The sequence below is a fragment of the Apium graveolens genome, chromosome 7, assembly GCF_009905375.1.
Source record: "Apium graveolens cultivar Ventura chromosome 7, ASM990537v1, whole genome shotgun sequence".
Lineage (NCBI taxonomy): Eukaryota > Viridiplantae > Streptophyta > Magnoliopsida > Apiales > Apiaceae > Apium > Apium graveolens.
In genome coordinates, this window is record NC_133653.1 from 12,460,344 (window position 1) to 12,481,284 (window position 20,941).

General features: G+C 40.3%; 3 protein-coding genes across 3 annotated transcripts; 2 read left to right on the forward strand and 1 right to left on the reverse strand.

The window, feature by feature from the left end:
* Nucleotides 1–8,374: 8,374 nt before the first annotated feature.
* Nucleotides 8,375–10,215, reverse strand: LOC141673267 (TMV resistance protein N-like). Its single transcript, XM_074479998.1, has 3 exons — nucleotides 10,168–10,215; nucleotides 9,793–10,076; nucleotides 8,375–9,448 (listed from the first exon to the last, which is right to left on the reverse strand). Exons 1-3 carry the CDS (start codon nucleotides 10,213–10,215, stop codon nucleotides 8,413–8,415), a joined length of 1,368 nt encoding a protein of 455 aa, XP_074336099.1. The 3' UTR covers nucleotides 8,375–8,412.
* A 2,320-nt stretch (nucleotides 10,216–12,535) lies between these two features.
* LOC141673268 (uncharacterized) lies at nucleotides 12,536–17,804 on the forward strand. The gene is made up of 9 exons (XM_074479999.1): nucleotides 12,536–12,712; nucleotides 13,006–13,197; nucleotides 13,303–13,563; nucleotides 13,993–15,108; nucleotides 15,619–16,537; nucleotides 16,664–17,148; nucleotides 17,239–17,351; nucleotides 17,505–17,652; nucleotides 17,757–17,804. The coding sequence occupies exons 1-9, from the start codon at nucleotides 12,536–12,538 to the stop codon at nucleotides 17,802–17,804; spliced, it is 3,459 nt and encodes a 1,152-aa protein (XP_074336100.1).
* Nucleotides 17,805–18,054: 250 nt separating this feature from the next.
* On the forward strand, nucleotides 18,055–18,441 carry LOC141673269 (uncharacterized). Its single transcript, XM_074480001.1, has one exon. The coding sequence runs from the start codon at nucleotides 18,055–18,057 to the stop codon at nucleotides 18,439–18,441; it is 387 nt and encodes a 128-aa protein (XP_074336102.1).
* The last annotated feature ends 2,500 nt before the right edge of the window (nucleotides 18,442–20,941 follow it).

Below are 20,941 nucleotides of genomic sequence, written 5' to 3' on the forward strand. Positions count from 1 at the left end.
TTTTTGGGTATTCAAATCTCTAGGTCTATTGATGGGGTGTTTCTCAATCAGCAAAAATATTTGCATGATCTCCTTCTCGACTTTCCTGTTACCACTGATAGGACTTCTGTGATACCAATGGATCAACATCATTCGTTGTTGGATGAGTCTGATAGTCCTGTTCTTGGTGATATCACTGCTTATAGACGGTTGGTTGGGCGTCTGATTTATCTTACAATTTCTCGTCCGGATCTTGCCTATCCTGTACATGTTCTTGCACAATATATGACCACTCCTCAAGCTGTTCATTGGCATGCTGCACTCAAGTTAGTTCGATATCTGAGACATACTGCAGGGCAAGGACTGTTTTATCCTGCTGTGCCTAATCCCGTTTTAACTGCCTATTGTGATGCCGACTGGGGCAGTTGCAAGCGCACTCGTCAGTCTCTTACAGGTTACTGCGTTACTCTAGGCTCTAATGTTATCTCTTGGAAATGTAAGAAACAGTCGACTGTATCTCGTTCTTCTGCAGAGGCAGAGTATCGTAGTATGGCTGATGTTTGTTGTGAGATCTCTTGGCTAGTGTCTTTGCTCACTGAACTTCATATCTCTAATCTGACTCATGTTCCACTCTTTTGTGACAATCAGTCTGCCCTCTATATTGCATCAAATCCTGTGTTTCATGAGCGTACGAAACACATTGAGATTGACTGTCATCTTGTTCGTCAAAAGTTTGTTTCTGGCCTTGTTTCCCCGCATCATATTTCAACTTCTGATCAGCCTGCATATTTGTTTACTAAGGCTCTTGCTTCAGCTCAGCTTGTATATTTACTGTCCAAGTTAGGGGTTTGCACTTCACCCTCTAACTTGCAGGGGGATGTTAGTGAGACTAGTGAGTCTAATGCAGGCTAGTTGGAGTTGACCTTGTTACGTTGACTTTTGTAACAAACTCTTGTAACAAACTTTCTCATTTTAGAGTCTGTATATAAGACTCATATACTGTACTGAGCAACTTAATGAACAATATACATAACATTTCATTCAATCTCTCTCTCTCTCTCAATCTCTCTACTCTATAACTGATTAGCTTTGTTGATGTAAGAATGATGAAGATTGAGAGTTCTAACACAATGGCGTTTCAGTTGTCCAAATTCCTTTTTGTTGAACAAATTCTAACACAATCCCTTGGTCAACGTGGTCAATGGTAATGTTCTTACATTTAAGAACATCGTAGATAAGTTTCTGTTGCAAGCATTCCAGACCTTTCTTTGTTTCTAAAACATTCTTCACGTTTGCTAGGAGATGATAGTTTTGGCAAGAGTTGTTTTGCCAATTCCGCTCATACCATGTATGCCAATCCTATTGACGCTTTCTGTGTTATTGCTCAACAACATTTCTATGTCCTTAACACAGGGTATCCAGACCAACGGGATATTTGGCAACATCCGAAGTCACATGATTTATTTCTAGTAGTACTCTATCAACAACTCCATTGATGATATTAACTTGAGACCTGCAATGCAATTTGTTTATTCGAATCCGGTACTGAATCTTCATTTGGTACTACAGAGGAGTACCGAAGTACTGCGTATATAGGAAATAATTCAGCACTAAAGAAGAGTAACAGAGGATTTCATGACCTGAGAATTCTTGATATAGCAACTGGAAAGGAAAAGTCAAAATAAGATTACCACTAGATAGACGGCTGTCCTGTAGCATACTACATAACAAACTAATTTAACATTCAATAATAGAAAGCCAACAAAATTTCTAGTATACATGAGTTATATATAGTAAGAATACAAATTTCTCAGTCCAATTAAAATAATATGCGGGAGTCTTGACTGAATAAATGGTACTATTAAACCTCATGTCCACGGATTGTTAAAAGCAAAGAACCATTCCCAAAGAAATTGTGAGACACCTATGGTGGCAATGCTAGAGACACTGTTGTCACCTGTACGTGATTAAGTATGCTTTCCAGATTTCTGCCTGAGGCATCTGACACAGATTTCCAGTTTCTGTAGGAGTGAAACAAATAGCTTGTGTCTATCAAACAAAACACCTTTTTCTCCATCTATTTCTTGTGATATAGAGCAAGTACTTCAGTACTCGTCACTTTCCCAACAACTTGAGAGATATCCAGTTCTTGTCACATTTCAAATGTTTCAACCGCGTCAAAGAATATTTCTTCATCAACATCGATGGTGGTGCTGTTGCACTCGTCCAATGTTGAGATCTCCGGTTTGTATAGTAGATAAATCCCAAGATTTTTTGCCAAACCTGAATTTACTTGATTGTCTTTGGCTATGTTTATACCTGCATGGAATTCAACTCTACTATCGTCTTCTGTGACCCAGAATTCTCTTCTCGGTACTACTATAATCATAGATGAGGAATTTTTATAATCATGATCATAAGTCCAGGTAGCAAACTTAAAGTTCCATGAAAGTCTATTTGTGGCTGTCGCAACAACACTAGAGACAGCATCATTTCTGTAGAATTCCGAGCAAAGGATCATCGCCAAGAAATTGCGTGACAGATTTGATGGCAAATCTAAAGAAGCTGGACATTTACGTCCACTTTTCTTGGGAAACACCGTGTCACTGATCCAATCTGGCGATTGACTAATCCAATGCGGAAACACCGATGACTCCGCAAAAATTTCAATCTTATGCCCAAAACCAGAGTATATCTGTCGCAAAGTATGACCAAGTAAAAAGTTGATCAACAAAAATATCAACTAGCTCCCGGTCCTTTTCCACTAGTAACACAAATTATACATAAACTCTGAATTTGGACTTCAACTTCATTCCAGTTGATCTTAAAGAATACAAAAAACACTCCAGAGCTTTTTCAAAATACGGGCCTGTAGGGTCGTGGATTTAAGGTTTGCCACATAAAATTAACGGAATGGTTTAAAATGAAAAAGAAATGTAACGTTAGTGCTTAAAAAAAATAAAACATTCAATTCAGTGGTAGATTTCTAAAATAATAAAGTAGCGTAAAAGCCCGTACTTTGAAAAAATGCAACCACAAATGCAAATTTGAAAAAATCTGTTGAAAATTACATTTAGTTGCAAAATAAGTTATCCGGGTGATTGCAAATAGCGAAAAATGAATGCCCCTGCGGGGCCAGTACTAATACCACAAAAGTAACCATGAAATCAACTAAAAACCAACCAAAATCCATCTCTTTAATCTTCCTCCTCCTCTCCCCATGACCACTAAACACCTTCACAAAATAAAACTAAACTAATTCATCTTCAATAGTTCCAGTGGGTTTACACATTGTATCAAACCACGAATTACAAAACATTTAAAACTCAATTACAGGAACAATCATGATTCATGTAAATAGACTGATCTTGATTGATAAGAGCATAAAACATTAGCGAGAAGCATTACGATCTACAAACCACTATCAACAGTAACACCAATAAAGAGTCATACCCTGCCTCTTAAGTGCATAAACAACATCCATTGGAGGCGGCGGCGGCGGACGTCGTGAAGGCGACAGAGGTTATAGAGGTGGCGGTGGATATGGAGGAGCCCGTCGTGAAGGCGGTGGAGGTGGATATGGAGGTCGTCGTGAAGGCGGTGGCGGTGGATATGGAGGCGGCGGTGGTGGTTATAGTGGAAGAAGAGAGGGAGGTGATGGTGGTTACGGAGGCGGATGAGTGGAGGAGGTGGTTATCGGAGGTGAGTGGTGGCGGATGAGTGGAGAAGGTGGTTATTGATGAAATTGTGGAGGATGAGGTTGTGTAATGAGGAGGAGAGAGAGGCAATGAGAGAGAGGGTAGAGAAGTAAAAAAAAAAGAGTGGGAAGATAAAGATGATATTTTTGCAATTTAATTGTTTGTATGTTTAAAAAGATAGTAAATTTGCAAGATTTTAAGTAAGGTAGTAGAGTTGCAAATAAATTTCCAAAAATAGGTATATTTGGCAAATTCCCTAAAAACATTAATAATATCTCATATTTTTAATATTAAATCATATAAAACTGATTTATAATGTAAATGAATGACAAATTAAAAATATATATTACATATAATGTAAAAAAAATAGATCAATAAAATTATAGATTATTTTAAAATTATTATAATTTTTTAAATACTGTTTTTTATAAAACTTTATTTAATAAAATATAAAAAAAGTATAAACCTCATCCTGATATATATATATATATATGAGTGTGTGTGTGTTTGTGTGTGTGTGTGTATATATATAAACAAATCGGGGTTGATTAAGAAAATTTATAAATGTGAAATGAGTGAAACAAATTGAAAATGAATATGAGGTGAGTGAAACAAATATGAGGTGGAGTCATTTTTAAAATTTTATAATAAAACTACAAAAATTAAATAAAAAGGAGGCACGTAAATGATATAAACAAATCGGGGTTGATTAAGAAAATTTATAAATGTGAAATGAGTGAAACAAATTGGAAATGAATATGAGGTGAGTGAAACAAATTGGAAATGAATATGAGGTGAGTGAAACAAATATGAGGTGGAGTCATTTTTAAAATTTTATAATAAAACTATAAAAACTAAATAAAAAGGAGGCACGTAAATGATATAAACCAATATTTTATTTACTCAAAAATTAAAGTAATAAAAATGAATTTGATAAAAAGAGAGTATGTAGGTTATTTAATAAAAAATTTAAAGTTAACACAAGAAGGTTTGTAGCACAATGGTAGTGACATGAAATGTTTGAGTAGGAGTTCTAGTGTTCGATTCTTGATGTTATACTTATTCCTAACATAAATTATAGGAGGATGACATTTTTATAATTTTTCAACATAAAATGGCAAAATTATAATTTGACAGCCATTAAAATGGCTCAATTTACCCCTTGTCCTCGTTTAATATATAGAAGGAGATAGTTAGTGATAAAAAAAATGATTTTCCTTTCTTTTTAAAAGTTAAATCTTATGTTACAAAAATATTATACATTTAACTACTTGACTACTTGGTAGAAGTCAATCCTATCAACATATATAAGTTAAAATTTTATATTATTAGTTATAAACAATACATGTCATAAATTAACAACAACAATATTATTATTATTATTATTATTATTATTATTATTATTATTAATAAAATTAATGCAACAAGATCATCCAGACACATTTTTTAGGGGAATGATTCAACTAAATGCCTAATAATAATAATAATAATAATAATAATAAATTATAGGAGGATGACATTTTTATAATTTTTCAACATAAAATGGCAAAATTATAATTTGACAGCCATTAAAATGGCTCAATTTACCCCTTGTCCTCGTTTAATATATAGAAGGAGATAGTTAGTGATAAAAAAAAATGATTTTCCTTTCTTTTTAAAAGTTAAATCTTATGTTACAAAAATATTATACATTTAACTACTTGACTACTTGGTAGAAGTCAATCCTATCAACATATATAAGTTAAAATTTTATATTATTAGTTATAAACAATACATGTCATAAATTAACAACAACAATATTATTATTATTATTATTATTATTATTAATAAAATTAATGCAACAAGATCATCCAGACACATTTTTTAGGGGAATGATTCAACTAAATGCCTAATAATAATAATAATAATAATAATAATAATATAAAATATTTCAGTTAATACAACAAGATCTATCAGACAAATTTTATTTAGGGGAACTAGAGGGTCCTCCTTTTTACAAGGGCATTATTATGTATTTCACCGTAAATTGAAGCATTTTCCAAATTTGCCTGAAGATTCTATTCGTCAGATACGTCATTCGTTGGAATATATTTTGAGCATAGTAAATATATTCTTCTTTGGTGCAGGTTTACTCAGTTTGAGATGTTGCTGCCAGTAACTTGAAGTGCCTTGCATACAGGAAAATTGGTCCACAATGGGTAAAGAAACATATTGTTCCGCAGGTTTGTCTCATATTTGTCTCGTGAATTTAAACTTTACTGCTAAGACCTTTTCATAAGATATTTTGCGAAACTTTATGAAGTCCTTTAAATTAATTCAAGTCCATGGGGTTGGCCATTATTTTTCTTATCATTATTCCGATAATTATTCTTATAGCTTACCTATTTTTAAAAATTTCTCACCTGTAAAGCAACCATCTGTTTGTGTCAATGAAATGAAAACAGTAGGTTGCTAAAAAGATCCCACAAACTTTGCATCATTATTACAACAATGTTTGAATTGGTTAGCGCTTGTTTGATTCTTCGGCTTTGCAGTTACTCCAACTGTGCAAATGCTACAATTTATAATTGATTTTATTTCAGGTTTGTTAAAAGTTTGTGTTGTTTGCTATAAAGTAAATTGCATTTAATGGAGATTATATGTTTTAGTGCAAGGTACTAGAATCAATAATGTGAATAGAACCACAATGATTTTTAAAGCAACAAAGATGAAGACAAAAATAAGATGCTGTAGAGTTATTTTTCTTAAAATCTAGTGTCATTTAGTAGCTAATCTTTTGGGATACAACAACTAATGTCTAGCAACTTATTTTTTGAAATTAAAAGTCAATTCATATTGTGAATGTATTGGTATGCTCTAAAGTCTTGTAATTTTTTTGCTAATAATAGTCACATTTTACTTGTTATATTTGACCAAAATCAATCATTTTTATTAATTTGACCAAACTCAAATGTCGTCATATTTATAAATTTGACAATATACTAAACCAGTTGTCAAATTTATAAAAATGACTGATAATGTGTCGATCAAATTTATAAATTCGACTGCAGTATGTCATATTTATTTATTAGAGACGGGAAATTCAAATTTCATCAAAAATTTAAAGTCAAAAGTCAAAAATTTTTAATGACCATTTTCGGTCAATTTTAGTCGGTCAAATTTATTCGGTCAAAAATGAACGGTCAAATTTAGTCGGTCATATTAAACTAAATATGATCGATTTTGCTAAATTTGACCAGCCTAAAAAAGACCGACATAATCCGGTCATATTTATTGAAATATGATCGCTGACGGTCATATTTGGTTAAATATGACTGAAATTTTTCGGTCATATTTAGCCGTTTTTCTTGTACTGTCTGAAGCTTTCAAAAAAGAAAATGTGATAAACAAACAAGCACTTTATGAACCACACTCGGATAATCAATTAAGATACATTAAATGGAAAACAAAACAAGTGAGACCTAAATCTAAAAATTAAGCAACAAGTAACTTATGTTCATTAAGAGTATGAGAGCAACAAACCTGAAAGAAACGTTTTGTGAAAGTGGAATTTAGTAGAGACAAGTTGCAACCTCCCATATAAAGTTTCCTAATAGAAGTAAGCTCCTCCAAACCTTGAATCTCCCTCAAACCACTACAATCTTTAAGGACTAGTTTCTGCAATTGCTTCATATTCGATAAATTTGGTAACCTTTCCACTGCGGTGCACCCGGCCCTTGAAGAAATATCTCTATCAAACTAGAAGGAAGTTCTCCAATAGACAACAAGTTGAAAAAACTTCTATGGCTGAAATTTTCAAACGATTTAATGAGCCCGAAAGAATCAGGCAATTCTGAAATATCCAATATAGGCGATTCATATTTAGAATTTTGAGTGATCTCAGATTGCATATAGTTTCAGGAATAGTTTTGAGTTTTCGGCAAAAAGACAAGTTCAGCTGAACAAGCTTACTAAGACGTCCGAGCAAATTCAGTAATTCTGAACCAAATATATTCAGCGCGTCGAGCTTTACCAGGGATTCAAGGTTCCCCAATTCTATAGGCAATGCTTCCAGACTCCCACACCACCCAATTTCTAGAATTTTGAGTGATCTTAGATTGCAAGTAGTGTCTGGAAGAGTTTTAAGGTATGGGCAAAAAAACAAGTCCAGCTCAATAAGCTTCCTAAGACGACCAATCGATTGCGGTAATTCTGAAACATTTATACCCCTCGCATGGAGCTCTACCAGGGATGCAAGGTTTTCCAATTCTGTAGTCAATGCTTCCAGACTACTACAACAGCTAATATCTAGATTTTTCAGTGACCTCAGATTGCTTATAGTGTGCGGAAGAGTTATAAGGTATGGCAATACGATAAGTTCAGTTTAATAAACTTAATAAGACGGTCAATTGAATGCAGAAGACTTTTTAGGCCAATTCTTTTCACAATTTTTAATACGATAAGTAATTTAGTTCTTATAATATTACTTCTCCATTTATGGCCAATTCTTTTCACAATTTTTAAGTATATTTTGAGATGTTAAAATTTTAAATCATATAAATATATATATATTTTAAGTATAATTTAATAGCATTTAACATGTATTAATTTAATATTTGTTATGAATATTTTATTTATATCTGTTTAGCATAGATTTCAATACTAATTTAATATTTTAAATCTAGTATTACATACTTTCAATACTCCTCCAACAACTCTCGTATGATCTCTAATTTCCACAATCTGTTATGTATTTCTATGGCACGAGGGGATTGTTACATGCAATTTTCCTTCCCATATTCACAATCAGATCATGCATTACAAATCTTTTACCACCATCGACACTCAGCAAACATCGTTCCTTTAATATGTCAATATTATAATTGACTGATGTATAGCAAGTTTCCATTATGTTGACGGCCTTGTCTTGTTCGTATCCGAGAAAAAGACAAGCAATGTCTACAAACATATCCTTCAACTTTGGGGTATCCAACGCATTGAAGCTGATCAACAATATCTTCTCAACATTGACAATAGAAACTCGTCTCAGTTCGTCAATAAAATCTCTCCATCCTTCTTCAGATTTCTTGAACAAGGCCGAGCCACAAACCTTAAGAGCCAACGGAAGCCCTGCTGCACGTTCTATAATTTCTTTGGACAATTCGCTGAATGCATCCGGCATTATGTTATCTCCTCCAAATGCATGTTCGCAAAAAAGTTGACGTGACTCAACATCACCTAGTTCATTTACCTTGTATTTGGTTTCTACATCGATTGAGTTCAGCAAACCTTCATCTCGTGTTGTTATTATGATTGTGCTCCCCAAAGCAAATGGTCCTACTAAAAAGTCGAATTGGTCCCTGCTGTCCAAATCATCAATAATAACAAGAATTTTTGTGGAACAAATCCTAGCTCTTATCAACTCAATTCCATGATCAGCATTGTCGATGGTAATGTTCGTACATTTAAGAACATCATTGACAAGTTTCTTCTGTAAACCTGCAATTCCTTCTCTTGTTTGTGAACCCTCTCTAACGTTTTCTAAGAAGCAGCTTCCATTAAAGTGGTGATAGTTTTGGTTGAACACGGTTTTGGCAAGAGTTGTTTTGCCAACTCCACCCATACCATACAAACCAATCTTAATGACACCTTCTGTGACATTGCTAAATAATGTTGCTATGTCTTTAACACGAGAATCCAAACCAACTTCATATTTGGCGACATCCAAAGTCACAGGATTTACTTCTTGTAAAGCTTTATTAACGATTTCATTGATAACATCAACTTGAGAGCTGCAACACAATTTATTAATTAAAATACATTTTTAAATCTTAATTAAAAAAACCAAATGGATGCATACATTTATAGTAAAGCAGATGCCTAGACTCGAGAATTCTATCTTAGTAGTAGAATGTAAGAAAAATGAAACAGTAGAATGTGTGACGATTTACTTCACAATGAAAAATGAAATAGTAGAATGTGTGACGATTTACTTCACAATGAAAACAGAGTGTGATTACCATATAATTAGTTGACAAAAGGGAAATGCAAGGCTACAAAAACTTGCCTGTTTTTAAGAACATGGTATCCTGAAAGGTCAGCCACATTTTTCAAAGTTACGCGCCACTTAACCAACCTGTTGGCGTTATAACGAATCTCGTGTTGACAAAAAGCTTCATGAAAACTCCCGATTTGGTGCTGCACAAGCATCGGTTCAATGTAGTAAAAGACAGGAATGACCAATCTACCCATTGATTGGATCTCTACAAGCTCATCAAGGCACCATATGGAAGACGCATAGTTTTCCGAGAAGACAACAATGTAAATCTTAGATTCCTTTATAGCTTGGATCAAAGCATCAGAGATAACTTCTCCGCTGCGGAGCTCAGGATCATCCCTAAATGTTCGAATACCATTGCGCTTCAAGGAATCGTATAAAAAAATCAGTAAATGTATATCTCGTGTCTTTGCCTCTAAAACTTATGAAAACGTCCCATTTAGTAGGAACTACAGTTAAAGCAGAAGAGGTTGGAGTTGGATTATGACTTGTAGAAGCCATTAAGATCGAACTTGACAAACTAAATATCAAGATTGAAAACAAGAAAACTGGGAAGATGAACAAGTAGAGGTAATTATATCATCTGGAATACAACTTAGAATGCAGTCAAATGTCAATGCTACATGATTAAGTAAATGGCAGAAACGAGTGAAATACGTAAGAAAACGAGTACGTCTCAAATTTAATATACTTTAACTACAATGATTAGCAAGTTTTAAATAGTAGATAATAGCAGATGATTAAAGTACACGAACTGTTGGAAGATGTTATACCCAAAATTTGGCATTGGATTGACTCGGGTCAAACGCGGGTTGATTAGAGTCAAACTCGGCGCTGCAAAAGAGCTGACGCATCCAAGTCTGTAGGACGCGTCCACTTTGGTGGAAGTGTTTACCAAAGTGGTCCTTGGACAAGGAAGATAGAAGGCGCGCCCATGAACGTAGGACGCGTCCACATTTTGTGGAATGTTTATTATTGATAATTTTGCGATAAGGAGGTTTGAAAGCACCTATCTAGTGTAGGACGCGTCCGGGAACAGAAGACGTGTCCACCGTGATGGAAGTATCTATCAATTGTGGTCTTTTAGCAATGAAGGTTGGAGTATGCGTCCAAAGGCTTAGGACGCGTCCTGTCTCTATGAAATGTTGTGAGGGGTAGTTGTTGGAAAAAATAATGCTGGTTTCATGAAGATCAGGACGCGCCCAGTGGCTTAGGACGCGTCCTCTGTGTGGTAAATGCATTCTCCAGGATGAGCTCAGGACAAAGCATGCATGGAAGGGAGTAATGATGAGTTAATTTTACTAACGTATTTGTTGCAGGTACTCTTTGAAGAATTCCCTCCTTGAGACGGTCAAGGAGGGGGATGTCCGTGAAAAGCTTGAAGGCCTCCAGGGGTATGGCTGATGATTGAAGGCCTCCTCCTGTATTCAACGGGTGTCCTCGTTGGGGATGTGGGGTTTACTTTGGTGTGTGCTTTGGGAGCTCTGTTCTTGTATTCAACGGGTGTCCTCGTTGGAGAACTTTGGAGTCATCCTGCACTTTGCACCCAAGAGCTTGGGATCACCTGTCCTGCTATCTGGTGGGTTATCCTCATTCGGGGGACAGGGATGCGTCTGGCATTTGGGGTGAACTGTGGCTATACCTGCGTTCATAAATCAAGGGAGATAGTTGTAGCGGAGTGTTATCCTTGCGCAGGGAGATGCACTATCCGTGAAGTCCTACGATTACGGACGAGCCTTGGGCCTTTGTGGTTGGGCCTCATAGTTGGACATTCCTAAAGCTAGCGGAAGATGGATATCGGATAGGCTTCTATTGGGCTTAGGAGTAAGAAGTCTAAACTCATTAGACTTCCTGTTCTACAAGAACTACGTCAGGCTTGATCCCTATATAAAGGGTACGTAGGCACATTGAGAGGGTGAGAAGTTGAGAGCTGATAAGAGAGAGCCACCACTTACTCTAATCAATCTCAGCCTAAAACAACCACAATCAGTTACACACCGCTTAAGTTTCCGGCAAAGAACCACCGTCACAGATCTTAGTTCCGGTGAGAAACCTCAATCTTTGTTGTTACCAAATTCCTCTGTCAACAAATTGGCGCTAGAAGGAGGGGGCTAACTAAGGTCATAATCTTAGGAGGAAAAGATGTCTTACAATCGTGATGGAAGTTCTTATGATGGAAGTGACAGCAGGTCTGAAGGAGAAGGCGGGGGGCGCTATACTCGCCACGAACCTTACGTTCCCAGAAACATGGCGGATCCACCAAGGGCTCCGAATGTAGGGGGGACACCTCCAGTTCTCATCAGTAACGCTGATATATTGGAGCAATTATATCGCATGGGGGATACTCTTAACAGCTTTAACTCAAGACTAAACACGGTGGAGCGTCGAAAGACGAGGAGAGGTCGCCGTTTCCCCCGTCATGGTCATGCCTTGGGGAAAGCCCCTGTAGTTGAAGGAGATACCCAAGGGAGCCGGGAAAACCCGCGAATCACTCCATGACGTTTGGAGTATTCGGATGATGTAGAACCTATTGTGGAGCTTGCGGATGAGGACACTGAAGGCAAAGAAAGGCCACGCCTAGGCAACCAGGTAGTACCACACCCGCATAGGTCCGGGCGTACGATGGACGAGCGTCGTCGTGCGGAGGACATTCAAAACCAAGACGAGGGAGGAAGGGATCTTTCAGCCTTGAAAAGGAGGCTTGGCATAAGGTTGGAGGACGACGATTTGAGGATGTTGCTGGTAGAATGGCAAAAGGAAGGAAACGCCGGAGAAGCGAGGCCCCGTGATACGACGCGTGTGCCCCCCGCATTCCAAAAGGATGACGGGATGCGGCACCGCGAGCACGAGCGTGCCCCTCCGCGAGGAAGGCCCGGGAATTTCTACCGGGGATATCAGAGGAATGGATGAGGAAAAATGGGATATCAATACGGAAGAGCCCCTTACAATGGTAGGAGAGGTGGAGCGCACTCCGCTGGAGATGCCCCCGCCGTTACTGGTAATGGGTCTGGGGCGCGTCCTCATGACCATGACGACAGGCGAATTCAAATAAGAATGCAGAACAATGATGAAATTCCGAGACGCGGTCAAGATGAACCTCGCGCACGGGAAAATATCCAGGACCAAAATGGTAACGCGCCACCGCCGCAACCTCAGGGCGAAGGGCGGCGAGATCCTCCGCCACACCCGGGGGGTAATCAAGGGGAATTTCAGCAAGTCGCAGAGCAACCCCAGCAGCCTAATGTTCAAACCATTCCTGGGGTAGGGACGTTTAATGTGAACGACCTTAAGAGGTTGCTCAACCATCTTGAGGGAGGAAGAGTGACAGCGACTGCGCAAGTTCCTTCTCCTTTTGCTGCTGTCGTGAGGGAGGCGCAATTGCCCGCGGGATACCGGAACACAACCAATGACTTGCGTTTCCACGGGAACTCTGATCTTGTGGAATTCTTGGGGAGTTTTAACATTGAAATGGATGTATATCAAGTACCTGATTTGGCTCGATGCCGTCTCTTGGCAGCCACTTTCAGAGAAGGCGCTCAGCAGTGGTTCCAAAAACTTGGTCCAGGTGTAATTACATCCTGGGAACAGATGAAAACTTTGTTTTTGACACAATTCCAAGCCGCGGTGAAGTACACACCACCTGTTACCACGCTGGCTAATGTGAAACAAAAGGAAGGAGAAAGTTTGACTTCGTATTTCAAGAGGTTTAACGCAGAATCTACTTTGGTGAGGGGTGCAACTGATGAAACGTTGAAAATATTGCTTATAGCTGGGTTGCGTGTGGGGACGGATTTCTGGAAGCACCTACAAGGGAAGGACCCAGTATCGTTGGCTGATGTGCTTGCGCAGGCAGAGTCGTTCAAAGCAATCGAGCAGTTGCTTACATAAACAAAAAAGAATGACAATACTTATAACTCCAAGGGGCGATCCAAGAGAAGGGACAGATCCGTGAGCCCGGATTATCGGCGAAACGCCAGAAGCCCTAACAGGGTAAATGCTGTGAGCTCGCGAAGAGAATGGAGCCCACCATCGAACTACGAGAGAAGAGTCAGCAATTATACACCGCTGGCAGCGTCCATTGATCATATCTTCGAGGTAAATAAGGATAGGGGAATCTTCAAGAAGCCCGACCGTCTAACATCATGGCGAAGCATAGATAAAAAGAAGTATTGTGACTACCATGAGTCTACTGGCCATGACACCCACGAGTGTCGTCACCTGCGGGATGAGATTGAGGAATTGATCAAGGCTGGACACCTGGGAGAATGGATTGACAAGGTGAAGCGACGTAGGGGGCTTGATGGCAAGGGTAAAGATGAAAGACAGCCCCCGCGGGCGGAGGATGTTGAGAAAACAGCAGAGGTCAAGTTTCAGAGGGCCGGCAGTATTAGGGCAATTTTTGGAGGACACCCTTTCGTTGGTGATAGTAATCGAGCACTGGAAAGAAACGCGAGAGAAGCGAGACATCCACCGCTCACCAACATCCACAGCTTGGAAGACAGACCCCCGAAGATCTTTAAGGGGGAGTCCGCTGATATTACGTTCAAGGAAAAAGAATCTAGGTGGGTGCATCATCCTCACAACGATGCGTTGGTGATTACCATGCTTATTGGGGCAATGAACGTACATCGAGTTTTCTTGGATAATGGGAGTTCTACAAACATCTTGTACTACAGCACCTACAAAAAGCTGGGTTTCCCAGATAGCGACATGAATTTCGAAGATGCACACGTCTATGGCTTTACTGGGGAAGCCGTGAGAGTTATGGGTTCGGTCAGGCTTCCCGTCACGCTCGGGGAAGGAGCTTTGTCGGTTACTCAAATAATAGATTTCAAGGTGCTAGATCAGGATTCCGCGCACAATGTGCTGGTCGGCAGACCTTGGTTGCGAGCGTTCAGGGTGATAACATCGATACACCACTTGATGATAAAATTCCCAACGCCAAACAGAGTTGGCAGTCTGAGAGGGTCACAGTATGAGTCACGCGACTGCTATCACAAGGCTGTCAAGGAATTTTGCAGAAGAAGGTATGAAGGGAAAGGTCTCCCATTCAAAGATATAGAAGATATTCATACAAAACCAAGTGGAGAGGTCCATGCTCACTATTTTATTGAAAACCCCGGGAAGGAAGAAACCAATACCTCTGGGAACTCTTTTGTGACGCAGGGACGTGTTTCGAAAATCCGTAGTGTAGAAGAAGTGGTGGTGAGTCATACAGAGGGAATCATACAGAAAGAGGTTAACGGGGAAAAGTTGGAAGGAAGAAGTGAGATTTTGCAAGGTCTCGGCAATAACTTCAAGGTTGATGCTCCTCAAAAGAAGAATGCGCCCTTGAATGAAGTTGAGGTTGATGCTCCTCCAAACGAGGACGCGCCCTCAGATGAAAAAGTGGAAGTTGAAGACCCCCGAGACTTTGATTTCAATTTGGATCCCAGGATCCCTATGCCCACCGAAAAAACGGGACCGGCCGAAGACACAATATCTATTCCAGTTGATAAAAATGACCCGAGCAAGGTTTTGAAAGTGGGATCTCAGTTGGATGATGAGATGAGAGGAGGTCTTACCCGCTTTCTAATTGCAAATCTTGATGTTTTTGCATGGAGTCATTCAGATATGATAGGGATCGACCCGGAAGTAATGTGTCACCGTTTGAATATCCTCCCAAATTGCAAATGTATACGTCAGAAACGCCGCCCAGTAAGTGGAGAAAGGGCGATAGCATTAAAAGAAGAAGTAGACCGGTTGTTGGAGGTGGGGTTGATCAAAGAATCGTTCTACCCCGAATGGATTGCAAATCCAGTACTGGTGAAGAAACCGAATGGGAAGTGGAGGACATGTGTGGATTTCACGGATCTCAATAAGGCCTGTCCAAAGGATAGCTTCCCGCTGCCAAGAATCGATCAGTTGGTTGACGCGACGGCGGGGCATGCGTTGTTGAGTTTTATGGATGCATACTCCGGATACAATCAAATTCCAATGTATGGCCCCGATCAAGAACATACATCCTTTATTACGGACATGGGATTATACTGTTACATAGGAATGCCGTTTGGTTTGATTAATGCTGGCACAACCTACCAGAGGTTGGTGAATATGATGTTCAAAGATCAAATCGGGAGAACCATGGAAGTGTATGTGGACGATATGCTGGTGAAATCTGAAGCGACAACTAACCATATCAAGCACCTGATGGAGATGTTTAATATTCTGAGGAGGTTTCGTATGAAATTAAATCCGCAGAAATGTGTGTTCGGCGTGGAGTCGGGCAAGTTTCTCGGGTTCATTGTCAACCACAGGGGAATTGAGGCCAACCCCGCGAAGATCAAGGCATTATTGGACATGAAGTCACCTACCAATGTGAAACAGGTGCAGAGTTTGACTGGGAGAATCACCGCGTTAAATCGATTTGTTTCCAAGTCGTCTGATAGATGCAAGGAGTTTTTCAAGGCGATTAAATTAGCTGGGAAAGACTTTGTACGGACGTCAGAATGTGAAGAGGCTTTCAAAAGAATCAAGGAGCAACTGGGACATCCTCCCATGTTGTCAAAGCCGTTGGATGGGGAAAATCTAATATTGTACCTCGCAGTGTCTGAATATTCGATCAGTGCAGTTCTGGTAAGAGAGGAAGATGTGCAGCAATCACCAGTGTACTACGTGAGCAAGCGGTTACACGACGCTGAAACTCGCTACACAAATATGGAGAAACTGGTTTACGCCCTGATTCTTGCGTCAAGAAAATTGCGACCGTATTTTCAAGCCCATAGAGTTGAAGTTCGTACGGCGTACCCGCTGCGACAGGTCCTGCACAAACCAGAGTCATCAGGTAGAATGCTGAAATGGGCTGTGGAGTTGGGACAGTTTGATTTGGAATATGTGCCTCGAACAGCGATAAAAGGGCAAGCCTTAGCCGATTTCTTGTTGGAATTTGATTCTGAAATTGATGATAAAGCTTTAGTAATGCTATATCCACCTCATGCCGAGGAGTCTTTGGAGGAGTTTCCGCATCCTTGGTGGATCTTGCATGTGGATGGGGCGGTTAACAATGGAAGAGCAGGTGCGGGTATAGTACTTGTGTCTCCGGAAGGCCACCACCTGATGAGCACAATTCATTTCAAGTTTTATGCAACTAATAATGATGCGGAGTATGAGACGCTGATTAATGGCCTGAAAATCGCTCTGGAAATGGGAGTGCGAAACTTAATTGCAAGAAGTGACTCAGAGTTGGTAGTGAATCAGGTGAATGGGGGATTTCAAGCGCGAGGCCCGCGAACAGAATTATACTTGAGATGTGCACAGCGCCTGATTGGAATGTTCAAAGAAGTTAGATTGGAATGCGTTCCGCGGGAGAAAAACAGTAATGCAGATGCTTTGGCAAAAATGGGGTCACAACAAGAGGCTGTATTGTTAGGATCCATCCCTCTTGAAATCCAGGAGGTTCCTAGTATCCCAGAGATAGAAACTATGCAAGTGGATGAGGCTCCCAAGGAAACATGGATGACGCCCATTCTAGCTTACATTCGCAAGGGAACACTCCCCGAGGATAAGTTTATGGCTCGTCGACTCCGTTATCAAGCCGCAAGATATGTGATATACGATGAAGTCCTATACAAGAGAGGGTTCAACCAACCTCTGCTCAGGTGTGTTGAAGAAGAAGAAGGAAATTACATCCTAAGAGAGGTGCATGAAGGAATCTGTGGCAATCACTCGGGGGGTAGCTCGTTGGCAATGAAAGTGTTGCGCCAAGGGTATTATTGGCCCACAATGAGAGAAGATGCTACAAAATTCGTCAGGGCATGTGATCGCTGCCAGCGCTTTGCGAACTACTCGTCTATGCCGGCTACACTCTTGACGCCTATGGCGAGTCCATGGCCGTTCGCCATGTGGGGAATTGATCTTATCGGAGAATTGCCGAAAGCTAAAGGAGACGTCAAGTATGCGGTGGTTGCGGTCGATTACTTTACTAAATGGGCGGAAGCTATGCCACTGGCTACTATCACCGCAAAGAAAATCAGAGATTTTGTTTTCAACTCAATTGTATGTAGGTTTGGAATCCCTTACAAGCTGGTCTCCGACAATGGAAAACAGTTTGATAGCAAGGAGTTGCGACAGCTATGTGAGGAGTTGAAAATCAAGAAGGAGTTTGCGGCAGTCTATCATCCTCAAAGCAATGGACAAACAGAAGCTGTTAACAAAATAATAAAGCATACCCTCAAAACCAAGATGGAGGAACATAAAGGGAATTGGCCTAAAGAACTCCCGAAGGTGATGTGGTCATACAACACTACACCGCGATCTACTACGGGAGAAATGCCGTTTATGCTGACTTACGGTTACGAAGCTATGGTCCCCGTGGAAGTTGGATCGGGATCACTTCGCAGAGACTGTTACGGGAAAGAAGACGATGAGGTTAATCAAAGGCTTCATTTAGATCTCTTAGAGGAGACGAGGGAAAATTCTCGGTTAAGGCTAGCAGCATATCAGCAGCGCGCCACAAGGTATTATAACAAGAAGGTAAAAGGACAGTTGCTGAAGGTGGGGGATTTGGTACTTAGGAAAGTGATGCCCAATACAAAGAACCCCCAACATGGAGTGTTTGGAGCTAATTGGGAAGGACCGTACAGAATAAAGTCTATCCTATGGAAGGGGACTTATCACCTTGAAGATATGGACGGGAAGCTAATTCTGCGAGCTTGGAATGCGGAACATCTCCGAAAGTATTACCAGTGAGGCGTGGCTTTGGCCCCTTGCGTATTTCTTTTATCATTTTGATTTATGCCCAGTTTATAGTCTAGAATTAAATAAATTCCTCCTAGCCTAGGGGGTAGTGCATGTACTACTTACTTTGGGACTAGTTGAAGGGTCATTTTTTAGAAATAATTTCCCCACAGAGCATAGTAGCCGTGGGACTGGTGCACTTTTGACATCAGAGCGCATTAAAATAAAATTTTGAAAAGGATATTTGCTCAGTTTCTTGGTCTCATGACGCGTCCTAAATGTAGGACGCGCCCTAAGCTGGGGTTTTATATAAATGAAACTCAAGAAAAATGTACTATTTTCAAGGACGCGCCCAAGTTATCTTGGTTGATGCTCCTTTAGACTGGATGTTACTATGACATGGAGAACATGAGTAAAAAAGAAAAAGTGCTTGTCAAAGACGCGTCCTTCGGGAAGGATGACGTATTTTGGATCAAAGGTGAGGCGCGTCTTGATTGATAGATCTATGTGGATGTTAGCTGAAGTAGTGAATGCTAAAAGGAACAATAGAACTTGAGTAAAAATGTAACTAGGGAGTGTACTATTTCCAAGGACGCGCCCAAGGAATATTGGTTGATGCTCTTAATTTAAAAATAAAAGCAAGTCCCTACCGAGGACGCGTCCTCCCTGAAAGAATATTTCTAAGAGAATGTTAAGGCATGTCAAGCAGTTAGGACGTGCCCCATCGTGCCTTGTGCCTTGGTTAAACACACTACAGTGTAGTGCCGTGCTCATGCACTTTACAGTGTAGTGCCGTGCTCATGCACTTTCCAAAACAAACAAAACGCGTCCAACTAGTGAGGACGCGCCCACTATGGATATTTGCTTGACGGGAGTAAAAATAGTAACAAATTAGTAAAAGGAGACGCGCCCTAAACACAAGGCGCGCCCATGAAAATAATATAGTGCAAGTGAATGTTCAAAAATAGTCTTTACAACTTGCAAGGCTTCAAGGGACCCGCACCCTTAAATGGTTCAAATACATAAAAGATAAAGGATGCGTCCTAAGTAGGAGGCACGTCCTGTGTCTTGTCTTGGCCTTCTGCAGGGGGAGGCAGGGTCTGAAGTGGAGCAGGATCAGGGGACGCGTCCTCTGTTTCTAAGCCCAGAAAAATCCTCTTGTTCTTGATGGATTCTGCGGCCCTGACCCTGAAATCATTTACCCATATCTGGGTATCTGCATCAAACTTTGAGAATGTATACTCTGGATCATTGGCAATGAACCCAGAGCACCATTCTTCAAATCCAGCCTGGAAGCCGTGCTGATAAACCAGTTTTTTCTCCTCTGTCCATCCATGCAACCTATCATCATTCAGGGTGTCAAGCTCCAGCTGCATGGTGGAATTCAGGGCGATGACGTTGTCCATTTGCTTCTCCATTGCGGAGACATTGCCTTCCAACACGGCTTTTTCCATCTCCAGACGCGTCCTCTCCCCCTCCAAGCATCTGATTTCAGCATCTTTTTCTTGGGTAAGCAGGGCAATATATTTTTCCATAGATTTGACCTTGTCTTCGGCCTGACTCTTTGCAGTGTCAGTAACGGCAAGACGCGCCCTAAGCCTTGCAGCCATATTGGCACTCTGCCTGGCATGAAGGTGAAGCTCGGCTGCAGCTCTGACCATAGCCTCCTCTGTTTGTTGCTCAGTCCTGAAGGTCCAACCTCTCACTTCATCCTCAGAAAAGTCACCCACTGAGGACGCGCCCAGATATCTGAGGACAAAGGACTGGTCATCAGGGACAGTTTTTTGACGCTTTGAGGGCGCGTCCTCTACCTCCTCAGGAATGTCAAACACGGTAGTGTCTATTATCTTGGGTGGAGGAGAAGGAGTTGCAACAGGAGGTGGGAATTTTGCCTTTGGATCAACTTTTGTAGGAGCCTGTTTCCTTGCCCTTAGTTTTTTGGAAGCCCCAATTGCAAAGCCTTTGGGGAGTGAGGCCATATCTGCGATATAAACATAAAAAGGGATTAGTTATGTACAGAAAGACGCGTCCTGAAAGTAGGACGCGCCCATCACATGATATAAAGGTCTACGTGCATGACAGATATATATGAATGCAAAGATGTATAAATGGGTGTGAGAATGACGCGTCTTAAAGATGTGATACGTTTTACCTAAGAGACACGCCAGGGGGTTAGGACGCGTCCAAGGTGATAATGCATATATAAGGTAACGCTTATAGGTTAGGCTAAACTAAAGAAGAAAAAAGTAAGCATAAATATGACGCGTCCTAAATCCGTGACGCGTCTTGATTTCTTACCTTGCTCTAAATCCACCTTCTTGTTGACGTCTGGCTGAATAATTTCTGTGGCTTGGAGCCCTTTGGATTTTTCAGAAGCGGTGAGGATGGGTTTCCCATTGTGGAAATCTTGAAATTTGCAGAGAGAACCCACTCGTGGGGACAAAGCTCCTATTTTCTTCAAATTCTCCTCAGTAATCATTTCTTTGAGGTTGAAATGTTTTTCAGCGTACTG